Source organism: Falco punctatus, assembly GCF_963210335.1.
Source record: "Falco punctatus genome assembly, chromosome: 5".
Lineage (NCBI taxonomy): Eukaryota > Metazoa > Chordata > Aves > Falconiformes > Falconidae > Falco > Falco punctatus.
Window position 1 is genome coordinate 10692225 of NC_137584.1, and position 24052 is coordinate 10716276.

General features: G+C 36.1%; 2 protein-coding genes across 5 annotated transcripts in view; one reads left to right on the forward strand and one right to left on the reverse strand.

Annotated features, from left to right (window-relative positions):
- The window catches only part of IMPG1 (interphotoreceptor matrix proteoglycan 1), a 76944-nt gene extending 71658 nt beyond the window's left edge, over positions 1–5286 (forward strand). For both annotated transcript variants that reach the window (XM_080388165.1, XM_080388166.1), the window contains one exon: positions 2392–5286. The gene's annotated coding sequence lies outside the window, so the exon portion shown is untranslated. The remainder of the gene's footprint in view (positions 1–2391) is intronic.
- Positions 4891–24052, reverse strand: part of MYO6 (myosin VI) — a 117989-nt gene continuing 98827 nt past the window's right edge. The window contains exons 29-34 of one of the 3 annotated variants that reach the window (XM_080388160.1): positions 21194–21223; positions 20683–20721; positions 17187–17290; positions 15728–15859; positions 9738–9956; positions 4891–8313 (exon numbers count right to left, since the gene is read on the reverse strand). In XM_080388160.1, the coding sequence (XP_080244286.1) occupies positions 8114–8313; positions 9738–9956; positions 15728–15859; positions 17187–17290; positions 20683–20721; positions 21194–21223 (724 nt within the window). In that variant the 3' untranslated portion in view covers positions 4891–8113. The other 2 variants (XM_080388162.1, XM_080388161.1) reach the window with 2 other exon arrangements.

Genomic DNA, 24052 nt, shown 5'->3' on the forward strand with positions numbered 1-24052 from the left:
CAGCTTTTGTTAGCTGAAACTAAGAGCACCACTTCCATAACACAAGGTGGAAAACACCTTACAGGCTAGGATTTTTAACACAGAATATGGCATCTGAACTGAATTTTCAGAAGGGGGTGGATACTGAGGATTCTTATGCCAAATTGAAAATTCCAGTCTTTCAATTCCGATTTGCAATGTGTAATGACAGCAGTGACAGCTTTGTAGGACATATTATCTACAGTAGTTACAGGTCTTATTTCTAAAGGCATATATGAAAATAAGCATAAAATTCCAGTAGAAGCCAAAATAACCTTTGGTTTCTTTGGAAGCATGAAAAATGTCTCCAGTTTAGTTTAGGGTCACTACACAGAAAATGATTGCAAAATCAGAAGGGTTTCCTTTGGTTGGGGTTTTACCCAATTAGTCATCCAGGTACTAAAAAACAACATTTCATGTTCAGGAGAAGAACTTGCTCTTCCGAGTTCAGTAGAAAACACAAGTTATTGCAGGCAGCTGAAAACCCCAGCTGGCTCTCTACATGGTCAGGTCTCTGGGAACTTGGTGTGCCTTGGTCCACAAGTAGCGCAATACGAGTAACAAAATGACTGGGACAGTCACCTTTCTGTGGGCTACGGCAGAATGCAACAATGAGCTGGAGTTCACGCACTCAAGCCGATCAGCTCATTCAGACTGAGGCACGAGGCCAACAAGTCCACATTCAGTTGGCCTACCGCGCTTGACAGTCAAACATGCCCGAGTTTCCAAAATGATGCGACCCTCTGCTGCCCACCTCCCCCACGCATGTGCTCTCTGTGGCTTTGAGATGAAAGCTGAAGACACAACCTCATTCAAAATGCAACTTTTCTAACACCTGCTGCCCCTGTTAGTGACCGCGCTGAGTGTTCTCTCTTCTGTGAAAAAGGTGCTGAGAAATAAAGCACATAGCTTGACATAAGACCCTCACAGCTGAAAAGCAACCTGTGAAATCCGTTATTTTTCAGTTGATCTAATGGATGCTAACCTATAAACATCATTTATTTGTGCTAGTACATGGCATGGCTGAGTGGGCTTCTTTTTCAAGATGTTATCTGGCAAAATTCAGTAATGGATCTAACCCTTGGGCGGGGGGTGGGGTGGGGGTGCAGGGAACGGATCTCCTCTAAAGATTCTTCACAAACTTTTCTAATCTTTCAAAAGAACTGTACTGCAACAGATACCACAGAAAATTGGTTTTAACAAATTTAGATAAAACAGTACAGCAGGGGTCTTCAAACTTTTTAACCAGGGGGCCGGCGCGAATGAAGTGGCAGCAGGCCATCTGCGGCTGCTTGGTTTCCCCCCCAACCCCTGGCGGGGGGGTCTGTAAATACCGGGGGCCGGATTGAGGACCCTGGGGGGCCGTACCCGGCCCATGGGCCGTAGTTTGAGGACCCCTGCCTTACAGAATCCAGAAATATTTGACACAAAATAGCCCAGAAACATTGGAAACGTAGCACTGGGTAAGAGGATGGTAGAATAATTTGTTTCATAAAGCTGAATGTAATTGGTATGGACAAAGACTGCTACATTTGATGTAATTCGAATGAAGCCTAAAAGTCATTATCAAATATTCCCAAGATATATGTAAAATGCATCATTCTTTGCTCATCAAAACCAGTAACTAACACACAGCATGATCCTCTGAAAAACTGACTCTCAACCACCAAGCAAGATAACTGACATTAAATCTGAAGCAAAAAACGAAACTGCTATTTGTTTCATCCTCACGTCAGTCACTTGGATCATCAAGCAAACAGTATTTTGGATTAAACCAATAGAACAATACAAGCTAGCCTGTTATATCTCCTCCACCAATATCAGAGACTTTGTGCTTCGTTACCAGGATCACAGAGGAAAGAACACCTAAAATACCACACAGAGATGGAAGTGGTGTGCTCTTAGTTTGAGAATGCCAGGCGTCAGGTTTTATACATTCACAAGTTCGCATGGCACAGCTGCCACACTTACACTTAAAACAATGCATAGAAGCTGAACATCCCAAAGATCATTTTATCCCAGTTCTGCTGTGTGACACTTGTAGATACTTTAGCTGTGACTTCTTTTCTAGCACACTGCACTGTCATTATTTTAGTCAAAAACATGGTCTTCAGATTATGATGGTATCAGCGGTACTTGCTTGTTATTTCACACAGAAGCACAGCACTGTTACACCACGAAGGAAAAATAATAACTTTACTCTGAACTCAGTAACTTAGTATGTAAAAAATAACTTCAGGATTAACTCAGTTGTTCTTACAATGACCTGGACATTATCTCAACAGATTTAGTGATTTATCTAGCAGTAGATAAATAATGCATTTTCAAATTCACAAAAGCTATTCAAATGTCTTATGAGAGTTTCTCTTACAGGTACTCAAAAAAGGAGGACTTCATTATCCAAGACTGGACTTCAGGTTGATGATGCATATGGAAAATATTCAAGGATTTCTAAGGTTATAACATTTCAGCTTTAAAATCAGTACACATTAAAAAAAAATTGTTTTATTAAATAAGAACAAGCTGACCATATCTAAAGTTTGCCTAGTAAGAAGTCACCAGTGTTAAGATGCTTGCATTAAGCATCCAGTGCTTACACACCTGAACTGTATTTTTATTTAAGGGCTGAGTGCTAGAAATAGATTTTGCTGACAAGTGACTTTTTTCCAATATTGTATGTCACAACCATTCCGATAAAAATGTCAGGGAAACTTTATCACATTCCTCTACCCTTTTATGAACCTTCCTTACAAACACTCCTGTGACTGGCAGACACAGAAATAAGACCTGTCATTGACCAAAGGCCACATTAAAAGCATTTGGGAACATTTTCATTCTCTCCCTGCAATGCTCACATTGCAAACCACACAGAAGCTGGGATTATTTTTTTTTAACCGTTTCTATGAACATCAGATTCCTATTTTTCTGCTAGCAAACACATTATGTATACATATGTACACATACACTTCACTGCTTAACTTCTGGTTAAACTGTCAGGTTATCCCAAAACTTCAAACCTTTTGCTGAGGCACAATACCTGCAGTTTCATCTTTTTAGAACATGAGATTTAGGTTCACGAGCACCCCCCGAGGCAAGCAGGTTACAGTCTTGCCCGTAAGTGCGTACACTTTAAACTCAACATACACACAAACAATTTTTAGAGGTTACTATTAGTGTTTGTAGAAGAAATCTAAGCAGACAATGGGTGGCCATTAAGTATTTAATAGGCTTAAGAGTTCATGCTCTATGGATCCACAATCCTGATTCAGGTATGAGCATTACTTTACCTTGAACATCTTTTTCTTGAGTATATCTACATCTATATGCTGCACCTGTGTATCATATTCAGGCACTGTTTGTTGCTCGGTGCATATCGCAAGTTGTACTTACAGCTCAAACTGAGCTTCTACAACATTCACGACTACGCTGGATGACAGCTCCTCATTCAGATGTGAAACTCTCATGTATTCAGGACAGTAGCTGGGTTTAGTGACAATTCTTTTTACTTTGTACCACACAGTTACCACAGCGAAGACCGAACTTTAGTTTACCTTATTATGTACACTCAAAAGAACCGTTTATGAATTCCAAACAATTAACTGCACAGATTTGCCTCCAAAACCACCAAAACTGGTGATTGTGTACAAACGAAGGCAATGCACCAAGAATACAAGGTTGAGTTTTTACAGCTGAAAAAGTATTTTTACTTACTTTATTTAACTAGGAAAAAAAAATATAATAAAGAAACCTAAGATGTGGTTTTACACAGTAACACTTCAGAATAAAACTCTACTTTAAAAGTACTTCTTGCAGGGCACCAGAAGTCACCCCTGCCAACAAATGTTAGCTTTTCACTATTGCTCATGTAAGTTAAGAATGCATTAAGAATGCTGACAGCATTCATTTTTTCCATTACAAATGTATTTTTGTATGTGTTTAGTACATTTCAATTCATGCTAGTTATCAATAATCAGATTAAAAAATAAGTGATTTTAAAATGTGTATTTTAATAATGATTATTCATTACTGTATTTATCACTCTCAACTATTAATTACCAAATATATTTGCTGGACGTAAGCCTTTTGTATTTCAATAAAATATAATAAAAATATTTACTTGAAAATTTCACAGAGAATTGAGCTGGTATTTAATCTCACACTAAAACACATCATGTTATCTTAAAACTGATGTAAAGCTACAGTTGGAGATGAAAGCCATAAAGAAAGTGAAACAAAATTGCATCTCCTAGATATCAAAGTCTGAATTATTTCACTCTTTTAAATTAAAAAAAAAAACAAAAAACAAACAAAACCACCAACTCAACAGTCTGATTTGTCCCTTAAGACAGGAAAGTTTGATAACACTTTTTATAAAAAAAACAAAACAAACAAAAATCCCCATAACTAAAAGTGACACCACATCTCCACCCCAAACAAGGCTTTTCCTGCAGCCCACAAACCTGAAGCATCAGGAGTGGTTTCACTAGTCACCAAGTGTTGTATCTAAAATGGAAAAGATGCAAACAGTACACAGCACAGCAAACGATAAATACATTGGAAGTGATAGCACTATAGGTTAAAAAATAGTAATAAAAAGATACTTGTTTCAACAAATACTGAGAAATGACGTTTGAGACTTAAATGATAACAAAATCAGGATTTTTTTAATATCAGGATGTTATTTTAGAGGAACACTTACCTTAGAAAATAAAGACCAAGCCTCTACTAGAGTAGCTTTAAGCACCATAAACATCTGATAGAAAAGCACCAGACAGCTGCAGCACAGAACTCCTTTTATCCTTCTCATAACTTAATTTACCCTTACTTATTATGCTTTAAATCTTTAAAGACAAAATGGTAATGAGATACAACTGAGATTTCAACATGGAATGTATTTATTTTTTAAAATTTTCAGTACAGTATTAGGAGGTAATTTAAATACTTTAAATAAAGAATGTAGAGAAAAACCCAAAGGATGCAACTAGGTAAAGAAAAACAATCTTATCAGTGGATGAAAGACAAGTATTTAATGACTTTGTGATATTCGAAGTAGCATTCTCTAGAAAATTCATATTCCTGGGTCACCTAGTCAGGAATGTAGCCTAGCACGGTGATTCTCTTCCTCTCCTTTGTTTTGTGGAGTGTTTCATGCAGAAGAATTCAATAACGGACAGCTTCACTGAGAGGCAGGAACATTTTTTTTTTTTTAAATCAAACACACAGAACCAAGCCAACATGCTTACCTCATCATTTTGCTTCAAAAAACAATTGAAATTTTCCTCTATAACCATAGATCAGAAGGGCATTAAGCAATACTGCAATCCTACAGATCAACCCCCTCTTCTCCTTTTTTATTTTATCTCCAAATCCACCAACAGTATAATTATCTGACACGGTAGATGGGACTACAGAAACAATTGGCAAGCAGCTGAACATTGTCTGACATGTCAAAAAAAAAATAAATCTGAAATGACTTGAGAATTAATTTTGTGCACAAAAAGATCAGTAAAAGTAAAAGCAGACGCTGCTTTTGCTGAAAATAATTTTTAAAAAGAAAAAAAAGCAAGCCTGCTACTGTGCAAACGAAAATATCCTGATGTTTTGAATGCGTCTTCTGCTTGCCTCAGGCATACCACTGGAGCAATGCAGAGAGGTGGGAACATCTCATTTGAGAACGTCCAGCCACCAGTTCCTCTTCCACTATTTCAAAGTCAATTTTATTTTCCCGACAGGTCATATTTTTCAGTAATTTAGTTAACAAGCATTCTCATACACCCCATTCTGAAAAATAAATTTTCTTTCTGATGCCAGGCCAGGACATCCTGGCATAATCAAAGGGACAGACTGGAAAAAAATCAGTTAATTTTTAGTTCCCCACAAGTACGTTTACACATACATATACAAAAAAAGTTAAGCATGTATATGTGTATATACATATACACTTAAGTATTGAGGTTCTTTGCTTACCATGTTCAGTCTCAGATGATCTCTTTTATATTACCCCTCTCTCTCTCTCTCTCTCTCTCTAAACTGAGACAGAATGTGTTAAGTCAAGAAGCTAAATCCAGATAGTAATAAACACAGGGTAGGGCGTCTCAGCCCTATCAGTTCAGTGATTTTTGTTCCTTGTATTGCATGAATGACCATAGCTTCTTGCAGTGCCAAGTTTCTAGAGGCTGGAAGTTCTGAAACTTTGGTTCCAATTCATTCACCACTGTACAGGTTTGCACACAACTTGCTAGCCAGCAGTCTGATCCACCGCTTTTGCCTTCCAGCCAAAAATTACTGCTTCAGTGAAGAATTTGGGTAAAAAGAAAACATTTTCTCATTCACAATCACATGTTGAAAAAGTAAGAGTAGGTACACAGTGGAAGCTGAGATTCCCTGATGCAGTGGACTCATATGGAGTTAATGTGTTAACCAAATATCTCCACATGTATTAGAGTAAGGAGTGCATTTATAACAACAAGAAAACTGTGGCATGCAACCGCAATCCAAGGTCAGCAAAGGTGTATGCATCAGGAGCTCTCTCTTTCTGTAGCCTTCTTGCTACAGAACCGTATCCCTTGAAAGTTCAATTAAGTGTATCTATGCATTTAAAAAAATAAAGCTTCCGAGAGGTTTCAAACTGAGTAAACAGTGAAGAAATTATTTTATAGCGTAAGCAAACTTTATCAATTCATAGAGCAAGGCTTCATTTTTAAATCAGGTTCAGTAAGTAGTTAGATATCAAGCTACTTATATTTCAAAATCCTATCAGAGAGATAATAAATAATCAAGTTTACTTTGTTGATATAATGGCCAGCACAGTGAAACTGTGTTCACATAGAGTGAACAAGATGCATCCTAAAACTGCGAGAATTTAATAATTCCCACCCACAAAACCTCCCAAAAGAAACTGCTTAATAAGGGAACAGTTATAAGCTATGAAACTTGATAGAGGCGATTAAGGTAAAGCTCAGTGTCTGAATCACTACCATATTCCAGTATACTAAAAACTGTAGCTATTTCATCAGCACATAGTATTAGGATGATGCATTACATTATTGGACCAAGTTTTTACACGGTCTAACAAACGGTACAGAACTTATGCATCTTTTTACAATTAAAATAAACAGGATATCTGAGGCTCAGGCCTCAATATTCAGTGAAGTTATACCACCACCAAAAAGCTGAACACATTTCCCTTATGCTATCCTTAATCTTACATGCCTCCAGATACAAGTCTTGGACAATTTTGCATAATATACTGAAATTACACTAGCTGGATAAACAAATTGTCCAAAAATTCCTAATGGAAACCTGGTCAGAAAATAAAGGTCTAAAGGAAATTTGTACTTAAAGAGAAAAAGAAACTAAGGGAGAAGTGGTATAAGCCCTAATGAGCAGTACATTCTTTGAGTACCTCCAGTATTACACAGTATTGACATACATGAATGCTCTTCTCTGGATGTACAGAAAACCCTTTCTCTTAAACCAAGACAGAGAATGCATTAAATAGGACTTTATGGGTCTCAAGTTTAGGAGGATTTCCCATCAGTTTCTGAAAAAGTAAGTACAGACACTAACCAGCCTTCAAATCAGGACATAAAAATGTCTCAGATTATATAAAAGTATACTCCAACTTCTCCGAAACAGAAGTCAAAGCTAAGGCCTCACAATTCCAGTTATTAGCAACAGCATACCCTCTTACTAGGGTCACCACTAGAAGCCAACTATTCAGTGTTTTAAAGAGGGGACATTATAAAAAGGTGGTTGCAATACAGTTCTTTGTAATATGTACCCAAGTACAGACAAATTGCTTAGAAGAGTTATAACAGAAACTGTTAAGGAAAAACGCAACATATAAACAAAATGCAACAAACTACACTGAAGTTTCTTCAAGGTCCTCATACCTAGTGAAGGTCACTACACAAATTAAACATCATAAAGTACAAATTATCAAACCACATGATTAATAAAATCTGTTCACTTTATATTAAACAACTCTAATACGATTCTAGAATGTGTACGTCCTCTGTTGCGCAGAGGAACTCTTCCCTTTGTATCATGGGCAAGGGTTCTCATCTCAAACGCTACGGTGCAAAATGACCATTTATTTCAACAGGTTCTGCAGCATGGCTGTAGCGTACGTAGGACGAGCCTGTCTGCTTTCAATTGCATTTTGAAGATACTGGATACCTCCACAGCGCTCCCAAATTTCTTCAAACTGTCTCGGCAAAATTTCAGCACCTCGCTTTCGAGTTAAACCAGTCTCTTCAAGATTAAGCTCACACATATCCATATCATCCTTACCTGGAATGGTAAAGGGAAAAAGAAAAAGCTCTTACATCATCAAAGGTCCCATTAACAAAGATTAGATCTTTGTTAATTATATTTCCTCTGTCAAGCTCTAGTTTGTTAATACACCAGAGTTTACTGGGAAATCAGTCCTCAGACACAGATTATTTTTGGTTTTTGGTTGGTTTTTTTTTTTTGTGTTACATACAGAGCAGAAAAGCACTATCAGAATAAAGTAGTATCAGATGTTGCAACTGACAAAATTGTCCTTAAAAAGGGAGCAAAATGGAACAGAAAAGATCCGCATCTTGATACAGTCTCCTTAAATCCACTACAGGATGACAACCTGCATTTGTTTTACACACACTTTCAGTTTTACACTGAACTGCTGTTATTATTTAATTTGTTTAAATGTAGCAAAGCAACTAAGAACTCAAGACTTGATCAAGTAGCCAGTATTCTTAATCTCTCGACCTCCCATGCTAAACAATGTTTCCCAAATGGGACTGACACAGAGAATCTAATGAAATGATGAGTGCAGCTCACACACTGTATTTTAATCGTACTTTTTAAACGCAATCCACTGAATGTGGTATACATGGTAGCAATGCTATTTTTAGCTATGGGCTTTGACACCGAACAGGCAAGTTGTATAAGGAATTCTATTAAAAATAATCAGCAGAACACAAATGAACTTTTGATGCTAGTAAAGCATCACTACGAAGCTAAACAAATTGGTTATGGCCTTTTCTGCAGTCGTCAAGCTAAAAATAAAAACTTGAAACACAGAACTGTAAACAGCATTTCCCCAGTGTTTTCTCCCCCTTTCGTTATACTCCAGAAAAGGACACATCTCATTACCAGATAAATCTCTACCTATCCATTGCCACGTTTAGTTTTTATTTTAAATGTTTAAGATTAAAAAGCTATTCTCCCATACTAGGCAGCATAAACATGGTAAAAGCATCAGTTTGCTATTAGCACTTTACTATGGAACGACAGTATATTGTGTGTGCAAATTGTTTTGATACAAACTGCTGTAATTTTTCAAAGCTAACTAAAACCTAATACAATGACGACTAGAACTATTCCAGATAAATTGTGACTTTTTATCTTCACGCTGTCTTGAGTTCAGTGAATCATCTGAGGACACTCAGTGATAAAACTATTTACATCTGGATTCCCACTCTGTCTATTATTTCCTAGATTAAAGTACATGTACAAGTAAAACACGCGACCAGTTATATTTCCAACTGATATTCTGTAACATTTGGCCACCATCAACAGCCATCCCAAATCCTCAAATTCTGCCCAGACAAGAACTGCTGGTGAAAACAAGATGACACAACTTGGGAAATTTGTATCATTACCCTCTTTTTCTGAAGTTAGTTATCAACTCTGACCCTTTTCAACACTTGAATTTTGCTGTCAATACCAACCTGCTACAAGGAGAATGGGTGCCTTGTCAGGATGAAGTTCCATTTGTCGAGCAATCCATGGCCCATCAAAATGCGCATACCACCAACCCTTCTTCTTGTTCTGGGGATCTTTGTACTGGTCCGCAGGACGGATGAAGGGAATGCGGAAGTAGCGCTGCTGCCTGTTCATTTCAATCTCTTGTTGCCTGGCTGGTAGCTGGGTTGTCGAATTCTGTTGAGCTAACATACAGGAAAAAAAAAAAAAAGGCAAACAAAAAAGGCAGAAAACAAGAAAGATGTATTACGACTTGCTTGATACTAGCAAAGGAAAAAAAAAAAAAAAGGAAAAAACCAAACCAACCAAACACCCCCCCCAAAAAAAACCCCAAACCAGACCCCCCAAAACCAGAGATTCTCTCTGAATACAAGGTCATCTGAAGTCCAAAAAACCTGAAAAGTCCTCCCATCTCATAAAATATGCATTCTTTTAATCACTACAGCTACAACACTGGTGAGGAAAGGCTCACATTAACTATTGTATCTATAGGTTACTCTATAGGTTGCTCAGTGGCATCAGGTACATTTAGACAAAACAGAGTAAGTAAAATAACACATTCTGCTTTAAATCAATATTTAGGTAAAACTTCCCCATATAAAATTGCTTATCAACAGAAACATTAATCAGCAACTGCCCTAGTTCAGTCCATCTCTTTGTAAAACAAGGTCAGTGTCACAGCGCAAAGAAGCATTTTCAGTTACAAAAATACAAAGCATCACTTGAAGATTTTTGATAGTCAACACAGAAGTGTGTATAATACTGTTAGAAATGAATAATTTGTTAATAGAAACATTGACAACAAATTGCTTATTACAAACTGCCACCACACATAACTTTCTGCCTAGATTTGTGTGTACTAAACTCCAGCATTAGAACTAGTCTCTGGCTGCTTTCTTTTTCAAAGAAATTGTTTATGTCAGACCATCAAGATCAACAGACCGAACTCTAGAGGAGACAAGAGTTATATGAAATCTTAAAGCTTCCTATATATATATATTTTAGTATACATTTCTTGTGCAGTTCTGGAGTCCCTCAGAGTCCCACACATTTCAGACTTGGGAGAGAAACTTTCTTTTGAATAAAAGCATATACTCTCTATGTTAACTCATCAACTGACCAACCTTCTTAATTTTATGTATACACTAAAATAATCAGTTTAGAATAGTAAATACTCTTATAAGCAAGATCTTTTCCTTTAATAACTGCCTCCTGTAAAATTACAGATCCTATTTTAGTGGTTTACAATATCACTGTTACATATATCCTGTTTAAGAAATTCTGATTGTGAATCTATGTCACCTCTACAAAAGAAAATCAGTATTAACAGTTCCATGTTTCAGCATAAATGGAATAAATAAAAATGTATTCCTTTTTTTTCCCCCATTGTCTATTAAGCAGCAAAGCTAATTTAGAGCTAAAATTTGATTAAATAAAAAATTACAATCTCTTCTAATTATGTATTTATGTTATGAACAAGACTAATAGACTAGCAACTGCACCTTGAAACTCATTTCACTTAGATTCAAGCAAAAATAGTTTTTCTAAATGTGAAGAGCAGAACCTTAAAAAAAAATACATACTATACAAATCATATCCCCTATTTTACTTCCATGTCTACATAAACAAAGAGGAGAAAACCAAGAGATTTTAACAGGTGAATGCCACTTTTATACACCAACTCTGATAAAGCATGTATTTTACAAGGAGATATAGTTCACAGTTTATAAGAGATTAATTCTATTTTCTGCAAATTGTCTGAACATCTATCACAGCAGACCAGTGCTTTAGCATCATCTAACACTTTTTTGCACTGGGTGGTAACTGCTAAGGCTTATGTCTACACCTATGCATAGCTAAATCCAAGAGGAAATCTACAGGACAGAAATGCTAAGCAGCCAGTATAGCCTCTACTTTTCAGTGCTATAGAATTGTAGTTCTTTATTCAAAAGAAACCATCACCTGAATGTTAGTCTGTGTGCTAGGAAAATAGTTGTTATATTAAGTTGATTCCAGAGTTTTGCTACAACAAAAAGCCATGTGCAGACAGTAAAAAATATCAGAGCAAGCACAGTATTTCTTGGGGGCCTGGGGAGGGGAGGGGAGGGGGGGGAAATAGGGATTATACCTTCAAATAACCTACATAAAAAGGTTATTTCATTCTCCCTTCCCATGACTGCTCAAATGGATAAGAAGGATCTCATGAAGATCAGCAGTAAAGTACGTTCATATATTACTAGAGTAACATATAATTACCATCAGCTGAATAACGTTGCCAAATTGTAAAATAGAATTTTTTTGAACAATTAAATTATATGTACAGGTGTAGCAAAACACTGGATTAATTAATGTTAGTACAGAGCTCTCAAGTGTTCCTATTCTTCAAAGTTAGCTTAAATAATCATCTCCCCACTTACTTGAGTTGCTCAAAAATGGTGCAAAATCTGTGAACAAATATTACATGTTGAACAAAACATAAAATTGCTGATCCTTTATAAGTTATAGTTTCATTACCTCAACATTTTTCATCAATGCTGAAGACGGACAAATGGAAATTCTAGTTAAAAAATAAACACAGATGTTGAGCTAAATATTTCTATTCATTTTCTGCTCACTGACATATATAAAATGTCTCCTCAAGTTTCATAAATCTCCAAATACTTCTATCTTCAGGATTTAATTTTGAAATTGATTACTTCAATGATTTGTGATACCTGTTATAAAGCCTTGGCTGCACACATGCTAAGCACAGACTGCCATAACAAATCTCCTATCTAATTAACATAGTGCTTTTTAATTTTTGACATTTCTGTTAAGGAAAAAGATTCTATTAATACCGAATCTGCCTATTCCAATAATAATACACAAACCAGTGGTTGGCTTCTATACTGAATGTATAAATTTAATTAAAGGATGCCTGTAAAATTACACTACATCAGTGAAAAGGTGGAAAGATAAAACTACATAATTTGAAGCACACATCCACTGACACCTGAAAGACTTTTAGCTTAAACATCTAAGAAATCAGAGTTCCTTCTTACTACCCTCTCAGATCACAGTAATATATAGATGTGAAATGCCCATATAGTATAATTATTTGCAATAGGAAGAATTACTTCCTGCATTCATGAGAGTTCCTGACGGTCACTATCAGTGACTTTCTCTGAACAGCAGCATTCTAACTTCTCTTCAGAAACATGAAGCCATGTTTCAAGAAAAATTAAAAAATGCAATGAAAAACACTGAAAGGAATGCTGTAAACGTCTATCTAAATGTGAGGAGAACATGAATATTCCAAGCTTTATTTGCACAAATCCAAATATTTCTCTGCTCTTTGATACTTTCCATCAGCAATGCTATGCATGAATATTTATTTTACCCATTTAGCTTCAGACAGAACTTGCAAGCTCAAGTTCAAAGCAAAATACCACTTTGCAGAAGTGCTTCAAATGCCTTTTCCTGCTATTTCAGTCATAAGCTTTCTTAAGCACTTAAAACTGCATTACTAGGTATGGACACAAGGACCCCTTCTTTGATAACATCTCTTCCAGGGGCCGAGATTTCACCTACCATATACCTGTACCAAACTTCCCTGAAAAACTCAAATTCTCAGGTAATGCTATAAGCAACACATAACTCGGGAAACGAACCAAGGGGAAGGAGGCACCTTTGTAGAAGGACTAACACTGAGAATAAGAAGGGCATCCATATCCCCCATTGCTCAGGACAATGCTCCAGTCCCAGGCTAATGGGACTTTGGGGAGAGCACCTTCTTGACATCATCTCTTTCCTTTGCCTCTCCCATTACCTGTGTGCCCAGGAACACAAAAATCACAGAACCAGAAAACTGCACGAAAAATCTGACTTTATTGTACCATTTGCTGTGATCCTGTTAATTTCGTAGATTCCTTTTATAACAGATGATCACTGGACTTTTGGGGTGGAGTGGCATGAAAATAGTAATAACAAACTCTGCAAGTATCACTCCAGAAACTGGGCACCTGATTTTCAGGTCTGCCGGTGATAAACATGTGGTAACTCCTACACCTTCTTGTTGAATTTAAAAGGCAGTCACTTTCATTAGTGCAATGTTTGATGATAAATATCCATGTGTGAAATCAGAATGACAGTCTAGAAAGAAAGTAGGGACTATGCAAAGTTTATCATCCCATAATAAAAAACTGCAGTATCAACACCCATAAAATTTTTATAAAAAGAATGTAACCTGAAGTCTACAAGGCTTACAGTGATGTAAATGGGAAAATTATTAGCACATTTCAAAAGGATCTAAATCTATGTCTATATATCTATATCTTACAAAAGAATAAACCCTTATCACCAACACTTTTTGTTTTGTCTGGCCCCAAATGTAACAGGGAATTACGTAACAGAGCATAACTCCTTCCAATCTTGTTCTTCATAGTACCAAAAAAATCACAGGCAATTCCTCATAGATGGACTATCTGAAAATGGCAACAAGTGGTGTTCCCCTGGGCCCAGGATTGGGGCCAGTTCTGTTTAAGCTCTTTTATCAATGGTATGGACGAGGGGATTGAGTGTATCTTCAGTAAGTTTGCAGATGACAGCAAATTGGGGGGGAATGTTGATCTGCTTGAGGGCAGGAAGGCTCTGCAGGGGGGTCTGGACGGGCTGGACTGATGGACCAAGGCCAGTTGCATGAGGTTCAGCGAGGCTCAGTGCCGGGTCCTGCACCTCGGTCACCACAACCCCACACAGCACCACAGGCTTGGGGAAGAGCGGCTGGAAAGCTGCCTGGTGGGAAAGGACCTGGGGGATGCTGGTCAACAGCCGGCTGAACATGAGCCATCGGTGTGCCCAGGTGGCCAGGAGGGCAACAGCATCCTGGCTTGTGTCAGACACAGTGTGGCCAGCAGGACCAGGGCAGTGACTGTCCCCCTGTACCGGGCACTGGTGAGGCCGCCCCTCGAACCCTGGGTTCAGGTTTGGTCCCTCACTGCCAGACAGACATTGAGGTGCTGGAGCGTGTCCAGAGAAGGGCAACGGGGCTGGGGAAGGGTCTGGAGCACAAGTTCTATGGGGAGCAGCTGAGGAACTGGGGGTGTTTAGCCTGGAGAGGAGAAGCCTCAGGGGGGACCTTATCGCTCTCTACAGCTGCCTGAGAGGAGGCTGTGGGCAGGTGGGGGTTGGTCTCTTCTCCCAGGTAACAAGTGACGGGACAAGAGGAAACGGCCTCCAGTTGCACCAGGAGAAGTTTAGATTGGGTATTAGGAAAAATTTTTTCCCTGAAAGGGTGGTCAAGCATTGGGACAGGCTGCCCAGGGAGGTGGTGGAATCACCATCCCTGGAGGTATCTGAAAGACGTGTGGATGTGGAGCTTAGTGACATGGTTTAGTGATGGCCTTGTCAGTGCTAAGTTAACGGTTGGACTCAATGATCTTAAAGGTCTTTTCCAACCTAAATGATTCTATGATTCTTACTATTTTTAGTATTTCTATGCTAACCTTACATATAACTCTCTGTTCTGAATTTTCACTATCTCAGAAAGCAACATTTGTAATTATGAGGTCAGAACTGGTATGAACAACCTTAAAAATGAAGTCTCAAAAGTCTCAAAATGCAAACCACGGTTTCTAAAATGAAAAATTAAATTCCTTATTCTTAAGTAGCACAGCAATGAATACTTAGCAAAAATGCCAGCAACTGCATCAGCACATCGAGAACTACTTTTAACAGATGTGAGCTGGTATGAGAAAAAGTTTCAGGGAAAGCTATTCAGCTCTAGAAATATTCTACTTTCTCAAAGTATTTGCCAGTTCCAATCCTTTCAAAATATTTACCTTAAATCGATATAAAAATACTCTTTAGAAACCCAAGAATTTCTTTCAACCTAGCAATGCCAACATTCATTCTAGAAATGTTTTCTTTAGAATACTGTCACCAAAATTATTATAAACACAAAATTCTCTCTCCTCACCATAGTCTGTGACTGATTTGGGAGCACGCTGTTCTGCTTCTGCATTGCGTTTCTTGTTCTTGGATTTCCAAGCATGATATACCTTTAGCCTCCTGTGAAACTCTTCTCTGCAAGCTGCCAACAGTTCGATATCTGTCACAAAAAGAAGGAAGAGATGAACAAGAAATCAGAAAAAGTATCTATGCAATGCTTTTCTATATTGACAGGTAAATAATTGTAGATCACATTGTAATACTAATATGTTATAACAAACCCTCGTTCTCTGCAGCAACAGGACCTGTATTTTATGGCCCAGAAAGACTCTCAGAGTGCTATATATCCTTTTCTCCCTTAGTGAGAGTAGTCCCCAAAGTAGCTGTTCTACTGTGAGATTTGGATCAGTGAAATGTTACAAATAAAACATTCAATTCACTAAATTTGGCTGTTAACAGTATCACAAGCCAAGCAGTAAAGAAACAGATCAAGTTTCACTGCTGAACTTTATTTCTGCAATTTAAAAAAGGAAAATCAGCAATTTGACTGCTCAGACCTAGGGTCTTTTTTCCACTTTCATAAACATATTTTAATTTTGCTGAATTTCATGATACTAAGAGACTGAATGATTGCAAGGCTTCTTCATTAGCCACCTAAGAGAATCCAAACTGGTTTCACTAGGAACGAACACATATTATCACCATGTATTGCTGCAACACCTATTCAGCTGAAAACATTGCTCCAGTCTTGCATATATAAAAACAAAAGAGGAGCTAACTTTGGGTTTTAAATACAAATAGAGAGAATGGGTTTATTTCTAATTCCTACATCCAGGGAGACATTTTGAGTTATCTTAAATCAGAAATTAACCAACTGCTTTCAATCAGAAGGAGGAAGAAACAGTAAAATTTAATAAAGGAATAATTCTTATCCATCTTCATAATATTGGGGAAGAGTAATTCATGTCCCATCTGTGAGCTTGCCAGTGAAATGACACATTTTGAAATTAAAGAATAATCTGAACATCTAAGACAGAAAATATTTCACACTGTGCTTTACATGACATATTTTGTTTTTTGTGATTTTTGTGGTAACAAGAAGCGATAACAAAATAGTTCTTAGAACAAGCAAATTCTAGGTAAAGCATTATCACTATTATTCGCTTTGTGGAAATTCATAATTCTGAGAAATTAAATTCATGTAAAATAAAAAAATGTATTTAATGGCACAAGCAGTTTAACATCATAAATATATAATCAGTAAAGCAGGTAATAAAGGAAATTCTGTTTCCTCAGTAGGGAAATAGCTTAGTTTGCTGTTCTTTTGGGGGTAATAGAACTTTTAAAAATTTATTTGACATTCATTCAAACCTGAATATATGAATGAGCAGGTTTTTATCTTTGTCAGAGAAAGAAAGGAACACCTTTCATACAACAACAACTTGACTGCTTTCTCAAATCAGAAAAAAAAACCCCAAACAACTTACCACAGGATGTATTGATTGTATCACGAAGCTCTGCATATTTCCACTTACTGAGATCATGCTTCTTAGTACCAGCAGCAGCTTTCGTGGCTTGAACTGAAGGACCCCTACAATTATTAAAAAAACCAGATGTATTTTTTCAAGTATGAAACAGGAATTGCTAAAACAGGAGGAACAGACCACATGATCCACACTGCAGTACATTTATTACAATGAAAAGCAGCAGCAGAGGGACTGAATTCAAAGATAAAGTGCCATATTATTTTCCACATGTTCAAATGATTAAGAGAAAACGAAAGTATCATTTATGTCCAAAATCATATAATAATCTGATTGCTTGCCTAGAGAGTAAAAGGAATTGTCATTAATTATTAGCACTTATTTGTGAAAAGACACATATTCCATTTATGTGTACATCACCCCACAATGATGTACATTTTTCTTAGTACTAGTCAAGATGCAGAATACAGGCAACAATGAGTGGCCACACACATTTTTAGTTCCATTAGAAAAACAGGTGTAGAAAAATATTTCTGAAGTAGACAAGTAGAAGGAAGAAAAGGTGTTTCCTCCGCTGTTTAAAACTGGATTAGGACAAAAACCTCACACCAAGATTAGAAAAAATATTCCATGTCTTTGACAAAAGTCTAATATAAGAGAAATCAAACTAATTCCCTACTATTTCTATAGTAGCTGTCTGAGAACAGCAATACTTATTTTTGGGGGGTGAGGTTGGAACCATCAAAAGATGCCAAGGATAAAAGGACCACTCTCAGAAGAAAGGCTGACCAGTATAAAAAGACTTATCCAGAAACAGTGTTTTTCAAAGGCAAAAGGTATTTGTCGTGTAGGTAGTGTATGCAATAAAGTCAGTAAATACAATTGATATATTATTACTAAAATCTCCATCGTCTTTAACCATATGTGTAAGGTTGCCCATGAAACAAACATTAAATATATATGTATAATGATAAACCTGAATTTTTTATTTTTTTTTCTTAAAAGTGGTATGGATAAGAAGTGGAAGAACTCTCCCCTTGGAACAGTAAACTTCCCATGGATTATTTGGATATAAACGAAGTTCAAAACAGTCCAACATTTAGTGACAACCAGAATACCTTTTAAACACTAAGGAAATCAAGACCACAGACATGCTTCTAACCAACCTCTGCTAAAGCTGAGGACTAAGAACATGAGGCAAACTGAATTATCTTTCAGGATCTGAGAGGATTTGTTCAGAAGAAACTAGATCTTTAACAGGGTAGCAAAATACTTGATACAATATGTGATATTGAAAATCAACAAGACAAAAAAACAGAAGAGACCAGGGCTTTTCATTTAAAGCCCGTTTGTGCAGCAATATCTTTGTGGAACTGTTACATTATTACAGTATTTATAATCCAGTTAATATTATTGTAAAGTTTGTTTTTCCATAAAGGTCTCATGTGGTACTATAAAGTTTGATATTGTTTATTCTCCCTTTTTATTTAATAGGTTATAAATAAATTTTCTGTGAAAAATCTCTCTATATAGATACAGCAGTTTTAAAACCAAGGTAACAAAGGCCATTTAAATTTCATAGAATAAAACAATCTGTTTAACCAAATGTTCTTAATAGCAACTGAATCATCTCTTCAAATGTAATTAAAACTACAGAATCTTACTGTTTATTGGACCATCAGCTTAATTATGCCTATGTATACTACTAATCTGAGTCAACACACAGCTTCCAGTTACGGTATGTGAGAACTCTGACATAAAAAATTACCTCTTTGACTTTTAATCAGTACATAGCTGAAGGACAAGAACTCTTCTGCACCCTCAGCACTACTCACTAAGTGTAAAACAAATCATTAGACAGTCCCCTTCAAAATATGTATTTTAATATTTTGTTATCACTGGCATACCTGCAGGTCATTAAAGGATTGCTGCTAAATGTAATTTCCGCTGCCTGGTGTCTAACCTTTTTGAACCTAATTTGACAAATCCTAAGGATTTTCCTTATTTAGCAACACTGCCCACCACTCTAAGAGTTTGCTCCATAATTTAGAGCAGCAGAACTAGGCTGTAAGATCTCTGGTTAAACTAGTAATCTTTAAGAATGCTAATCCAATTGAACGGCTTAGTCTTTCCATTACAGTACTACTCTGCACTCTGCAGATCACTCTTGTTTTCTACATGACTTTAAGCATAACAGTCTGGCAGTGAGAAGCGCATGATACATGACAGTCAGTCTTCAACACTCAATCTAACAAAATTATGTGTCATAAACAGTATTTTCAGACCTAATAAAAAAAATAAAAATCAGTCTTCAGTGAAGTTTTCAGTACATGAAAAGTTAAAAAAAAAATAATAGTTAAACAAGCATACAGTAAGTACTGCATTTTTAATTCAACCAAAACACAAACCCTCTGATTTTGCCCCAAAGTTTTGTGACTTTTTTTCACATTAAGTATTGGCCGTTGTCACTGGAACTGTGTCAATATATGCAATACAATCTAGCCATCGAAATTCACATGCTAACTTCATTACACACAACATTGTTTATTCCTAGTCTTAAAACACCACTGCAAGAAACACATTTAGTTAACAGCTGTACTCCCAATTATCAACGCTACAACTACAAAACTCATCAATCATGAGAGACCAATCATCTTCAGACTATATATACACAGCGTAGCAGCTTATGTAACAACAGATTCACTTTTAAAAGCTCTCTAAACAATTTCGCTTCTTAGTAGGCTTCAGAAAATGAATGTCAAAAGGTTATTTCTGTCCTAAGTTGCACAATACACTTTCTAATTACTCACTGACATGTAGGACATTGTTACAATTTCTTTCCACAGAGTATTAGTATTCTAACACAAGTTAGTATGAGACTGTTCCAGCAGAACTGTGTTCAGATCTAGACCTGCATTCACCTTTTCTCCTGCATTGTGCATAAAAATTTGCATTAGCATTCAAGAAATCTCAGAAGGGGATGTTGTTTAGTTGTCTTAAGAGGGGGTTTAATATGCTTTTAACATGGTAATTTTCAAAATTGCTTTTATTTGAACTAGAATATCATCTTACTATAAGTGCTAACAGTTATCATTAAATAACATCTTTAACTTTGTGTTGAATCTATAGAAGTACTCCTACAAAAGATGTGGAGCCTAGTTTTCTATTATCATTTTAAGAAAGGTGAAAAGAGAAGAGCACTGGAGGAACATTACCAAAATTACATAAAACACCAGGGTACATGAACTATTTAATTTTTTTAGAACCAATTAAAATAGCAGAAAAATAATTGCTGACAAAAGGTGTTGATTAAGGAATCATCTGAATTATTAAGGATTAAGGAATTATCTGAATTATCTGAAAGAAATAATTTACTTATTTGCTTAGCACTTAAAAAACCCACCAAACTTGATTCTATGATTTTTTATTCCGTAACACTTCAATCCATTTAATGTGTGATTTTATAAAATAATTAGTTTGGTGTTGTCTTCTCACCTACCTAGACAATATTTCTGACATTTCTGTGGCCATTTGTTCCCTATAAGAAAATTGATAAATAAGCATAAACCAAACATATGAATATAAAAACAACCTTTACAACTGTGAAAGTCTCTTGCCAACCAAACAGAAGCTAATTAAAAGTGCACCAAAAAGTGGCTACTTATTTACATATTTTCCATTCTAATATATATATACACACACAGAGCTCTGATTCTTTTAAGAGCAATAAATCACACAGGGCAGTGAAAAATAGATGATGATATGTGAAAAAATTTACACTATATAATCATCTCTAAATAGATCTTATTAGGTATATTAGATTATTAACTTTTTTATTAGAAGCAAAGTAGTGGATATAAGGTATTGCAAACTGATTTAAATTTTACAGATGCACACTAATAGAATTATTATGGGGTATTAGTAAATATCAGGACTATCAATCTCCTTTGAATTAATTAGTATTGCTTTTTTTTCTATTAGAGCATTCAAATAGAAAAAAAATGCCATACGCAGTCATTTGCAGCTTTGCTCCACTGGCTCTGCAAATAGAAGATATTTATGTTAGACAGACTACTTCCTAGTTACTTTTAACAATGTGAAGTGGGAAAAGGTGGGTCATAGTATTTACATCTTATTTACTATCTTATGATTATTTTTTTTATTAACAGAGAAACAGCATTATATTGACCTTTTTTCCTCACCTTTCTCATTCAATCATGACTGTTAAATTATTTTTTTAAAAATAAGTTAAATTAAGACAATCTGGAAAATATGTACAAGCTAAAACTTCCCCCACCCCTTCTACCCTCCCACCCCACCTTTCAAAATCAAAGATTTTGAGACATGCTACTGATAATTTAATGTCTGGATAAGCATATCAGAAGAAATAACAGCAATCCTTATGTAGCTACTCTGGGAACAGAACAGATAGCTTCTTCTTGCAAGTTCTGAAAAGACACTAACTGCCATAATGAAAATCCACATAATACACACCATAGCATTAAATACGCTACAAATTAGAACTTACTTGGATTGTTCCAGCACAATGCACAGAAGAGAGATACAACACCTTCACTGAAGCTGGCTTATTTTGTTGCTATATGCTATATTATATTTCAATAAGCCACATAAATAAAAAACAGCTACCTATTATTTAACTATTTTTTAACTTAAGCACTAAGCACTTCTGTTAAGGGATTCACTGCACCTAGGAGTAAACTATTACACATGATTTCACATGGGTGAGTAATAAAATTGTATGAAGCTAGGAGAAGTCCAGCATACTCAGCCCAGAATAAGCACAAATTAAAATGCTGGATCTACTGGCAGAACAAACAACTTCTCTTTTTCAAAAGGAGTCAATGAGTATATTTTTCAAAGAAACTACTAATACTTACGAACCTTTAAATATCTATGAAAACTAATGGTGGATGCAGCAAGGTATTGAGAAGGAAAGAAATAAAGTATTTTCAACATACAACACCACACAAGGAACCAATGAGCAAAATACAAGAGTTCCTTCAAAGTAGCACATAAAAATCACCTTCTTCTTACTATTCTCACTGCACAGGTAGTACAGCACAATGGAAAATACCCTCTTATTCATGCCAATATGTAAGCATGAAATGATTCTTTACAAAATTGTGTGAACATACTGTAGAACCAGTATACTCCATGAATTCAGCACGGAGTGATACATGCTTTATCTTACTACAGCAGAATTTAATAGAAAATGGAAATACACATATGTAAGTCATAGTGATTTCAGTGCATCGTACGGTAATACACAAGTCTCTAATCCAGAAGATGGAAGAACTTAAGTTCCTTAGACTCTAGCAAAATTTTAATTGCTATCAGTTAAAATAACTCTTGAGAATTTAGGTTTAAACTATTAAATTACATGTTTTGTTCAAACCAATAAATATTTTTCATTTCAGAAAATTCCCACAGTTTCTACCTTTAAGCCTATTCCCGCAGTTATGTGGAAATCTACCCTTGGATTTCAGTAGAAGATACTGGGGTCTGGGAAACGTTTTAGTTTGTTTTTAAACAAACCAAAACAAAATCAAATCAAAGAGGCAATTAAAAGCATTTTCTTCAATTTTTGGACATACTTAAAACTCTTTGAAGTAACTGCAGAAACGGAATGAAAAAGATCTGCTAATGAGCTGAAAAGAAATCTCACAGAAGCAGAAACAACTATTGCTTTTTTTCTAGATTTATACGTTATCTTGTTGAAGAAAGTATTTACATTGTGAACTTAACTTGTTCAGACCATTCTGCACTTTCCAATCACTCAGAAAAGAGTCTTCATTCTCCTACTGCTAACTACACAGCAGAGAGAAACCGGCAGCCGGTTAGTTCATCATCCATTCTGGGACTAGACAAGAAATACAAATACCAGGGTCACCCGTGAGCAGTAGGAAACACTGTGGGAATTAGAGCTTCACTGTCAGAAAAGCTGAATCCTCTGAGTCTTTCTTGTCTATTGCCTCAATTCTTTCATAATTAAGAGAAGTCTGCCAGGTTGCAACAGTAGAGTGACTTTGTGTTTACCTTCAAAGTACTGCACCAAAATCCAAACAAGGGAAGTATGAAAATCTCCAGAATGCTGTCTGTGATGTACTTGGACATTCAACTGAGCGTGTTAAAGTCTTATCTAAGACAATATGACAGCTGTTGTGTACTGAGAACCAAACCACAATAATTTTACTGGAAGTGTCTAAAAATCAGTATTGTACATGAAAAGTAAATCACCCAGCTACCTCACATAGGCATAGAGTTATTAAAAAAAAAAAAAAAAGAGTATACATCTATATAACATTTGAGTAGCAAAGAGCACAGCTGGGAGCTTGAAATTTCATGGAAACACTTGGGATGTTTTACACCCCTTCTTTCAACAAGAACAAACTGAGTAGACTAGCACTAATGATGTGATCATGTTCATAGGTCCCTTTACACAATTTGACCAATAAGTACCATTTTTACTGGAACTTCTAAGTTGCTTCTAAGGTGTCATCCTTCACACACAAAGAATTCTTGTTTTGCATGCAGTGTGGATCTGTATACCAAAAGCCACGCACTTCTTGAGACACATCAAAAAATTAACATAGAACAAAATACTTAGACAACATACAAACTTCAAACCCATTTATGTTAAATGTATTCATTCCACTTTAAAAAACTTGCCAGTCAGGACACAGGAATAACTACTATTTCTGCATTCAAAGAGGGCTTCTTGTTAAAAAAACCTCAAAACATATACAAATTCACACTATACTACTGGAACCATCAAGTACCTGAAAGGATATATTTCATTACTACCTACCACTGAAGAAATTCCATTCACTACTCCAAATGAGTCATAA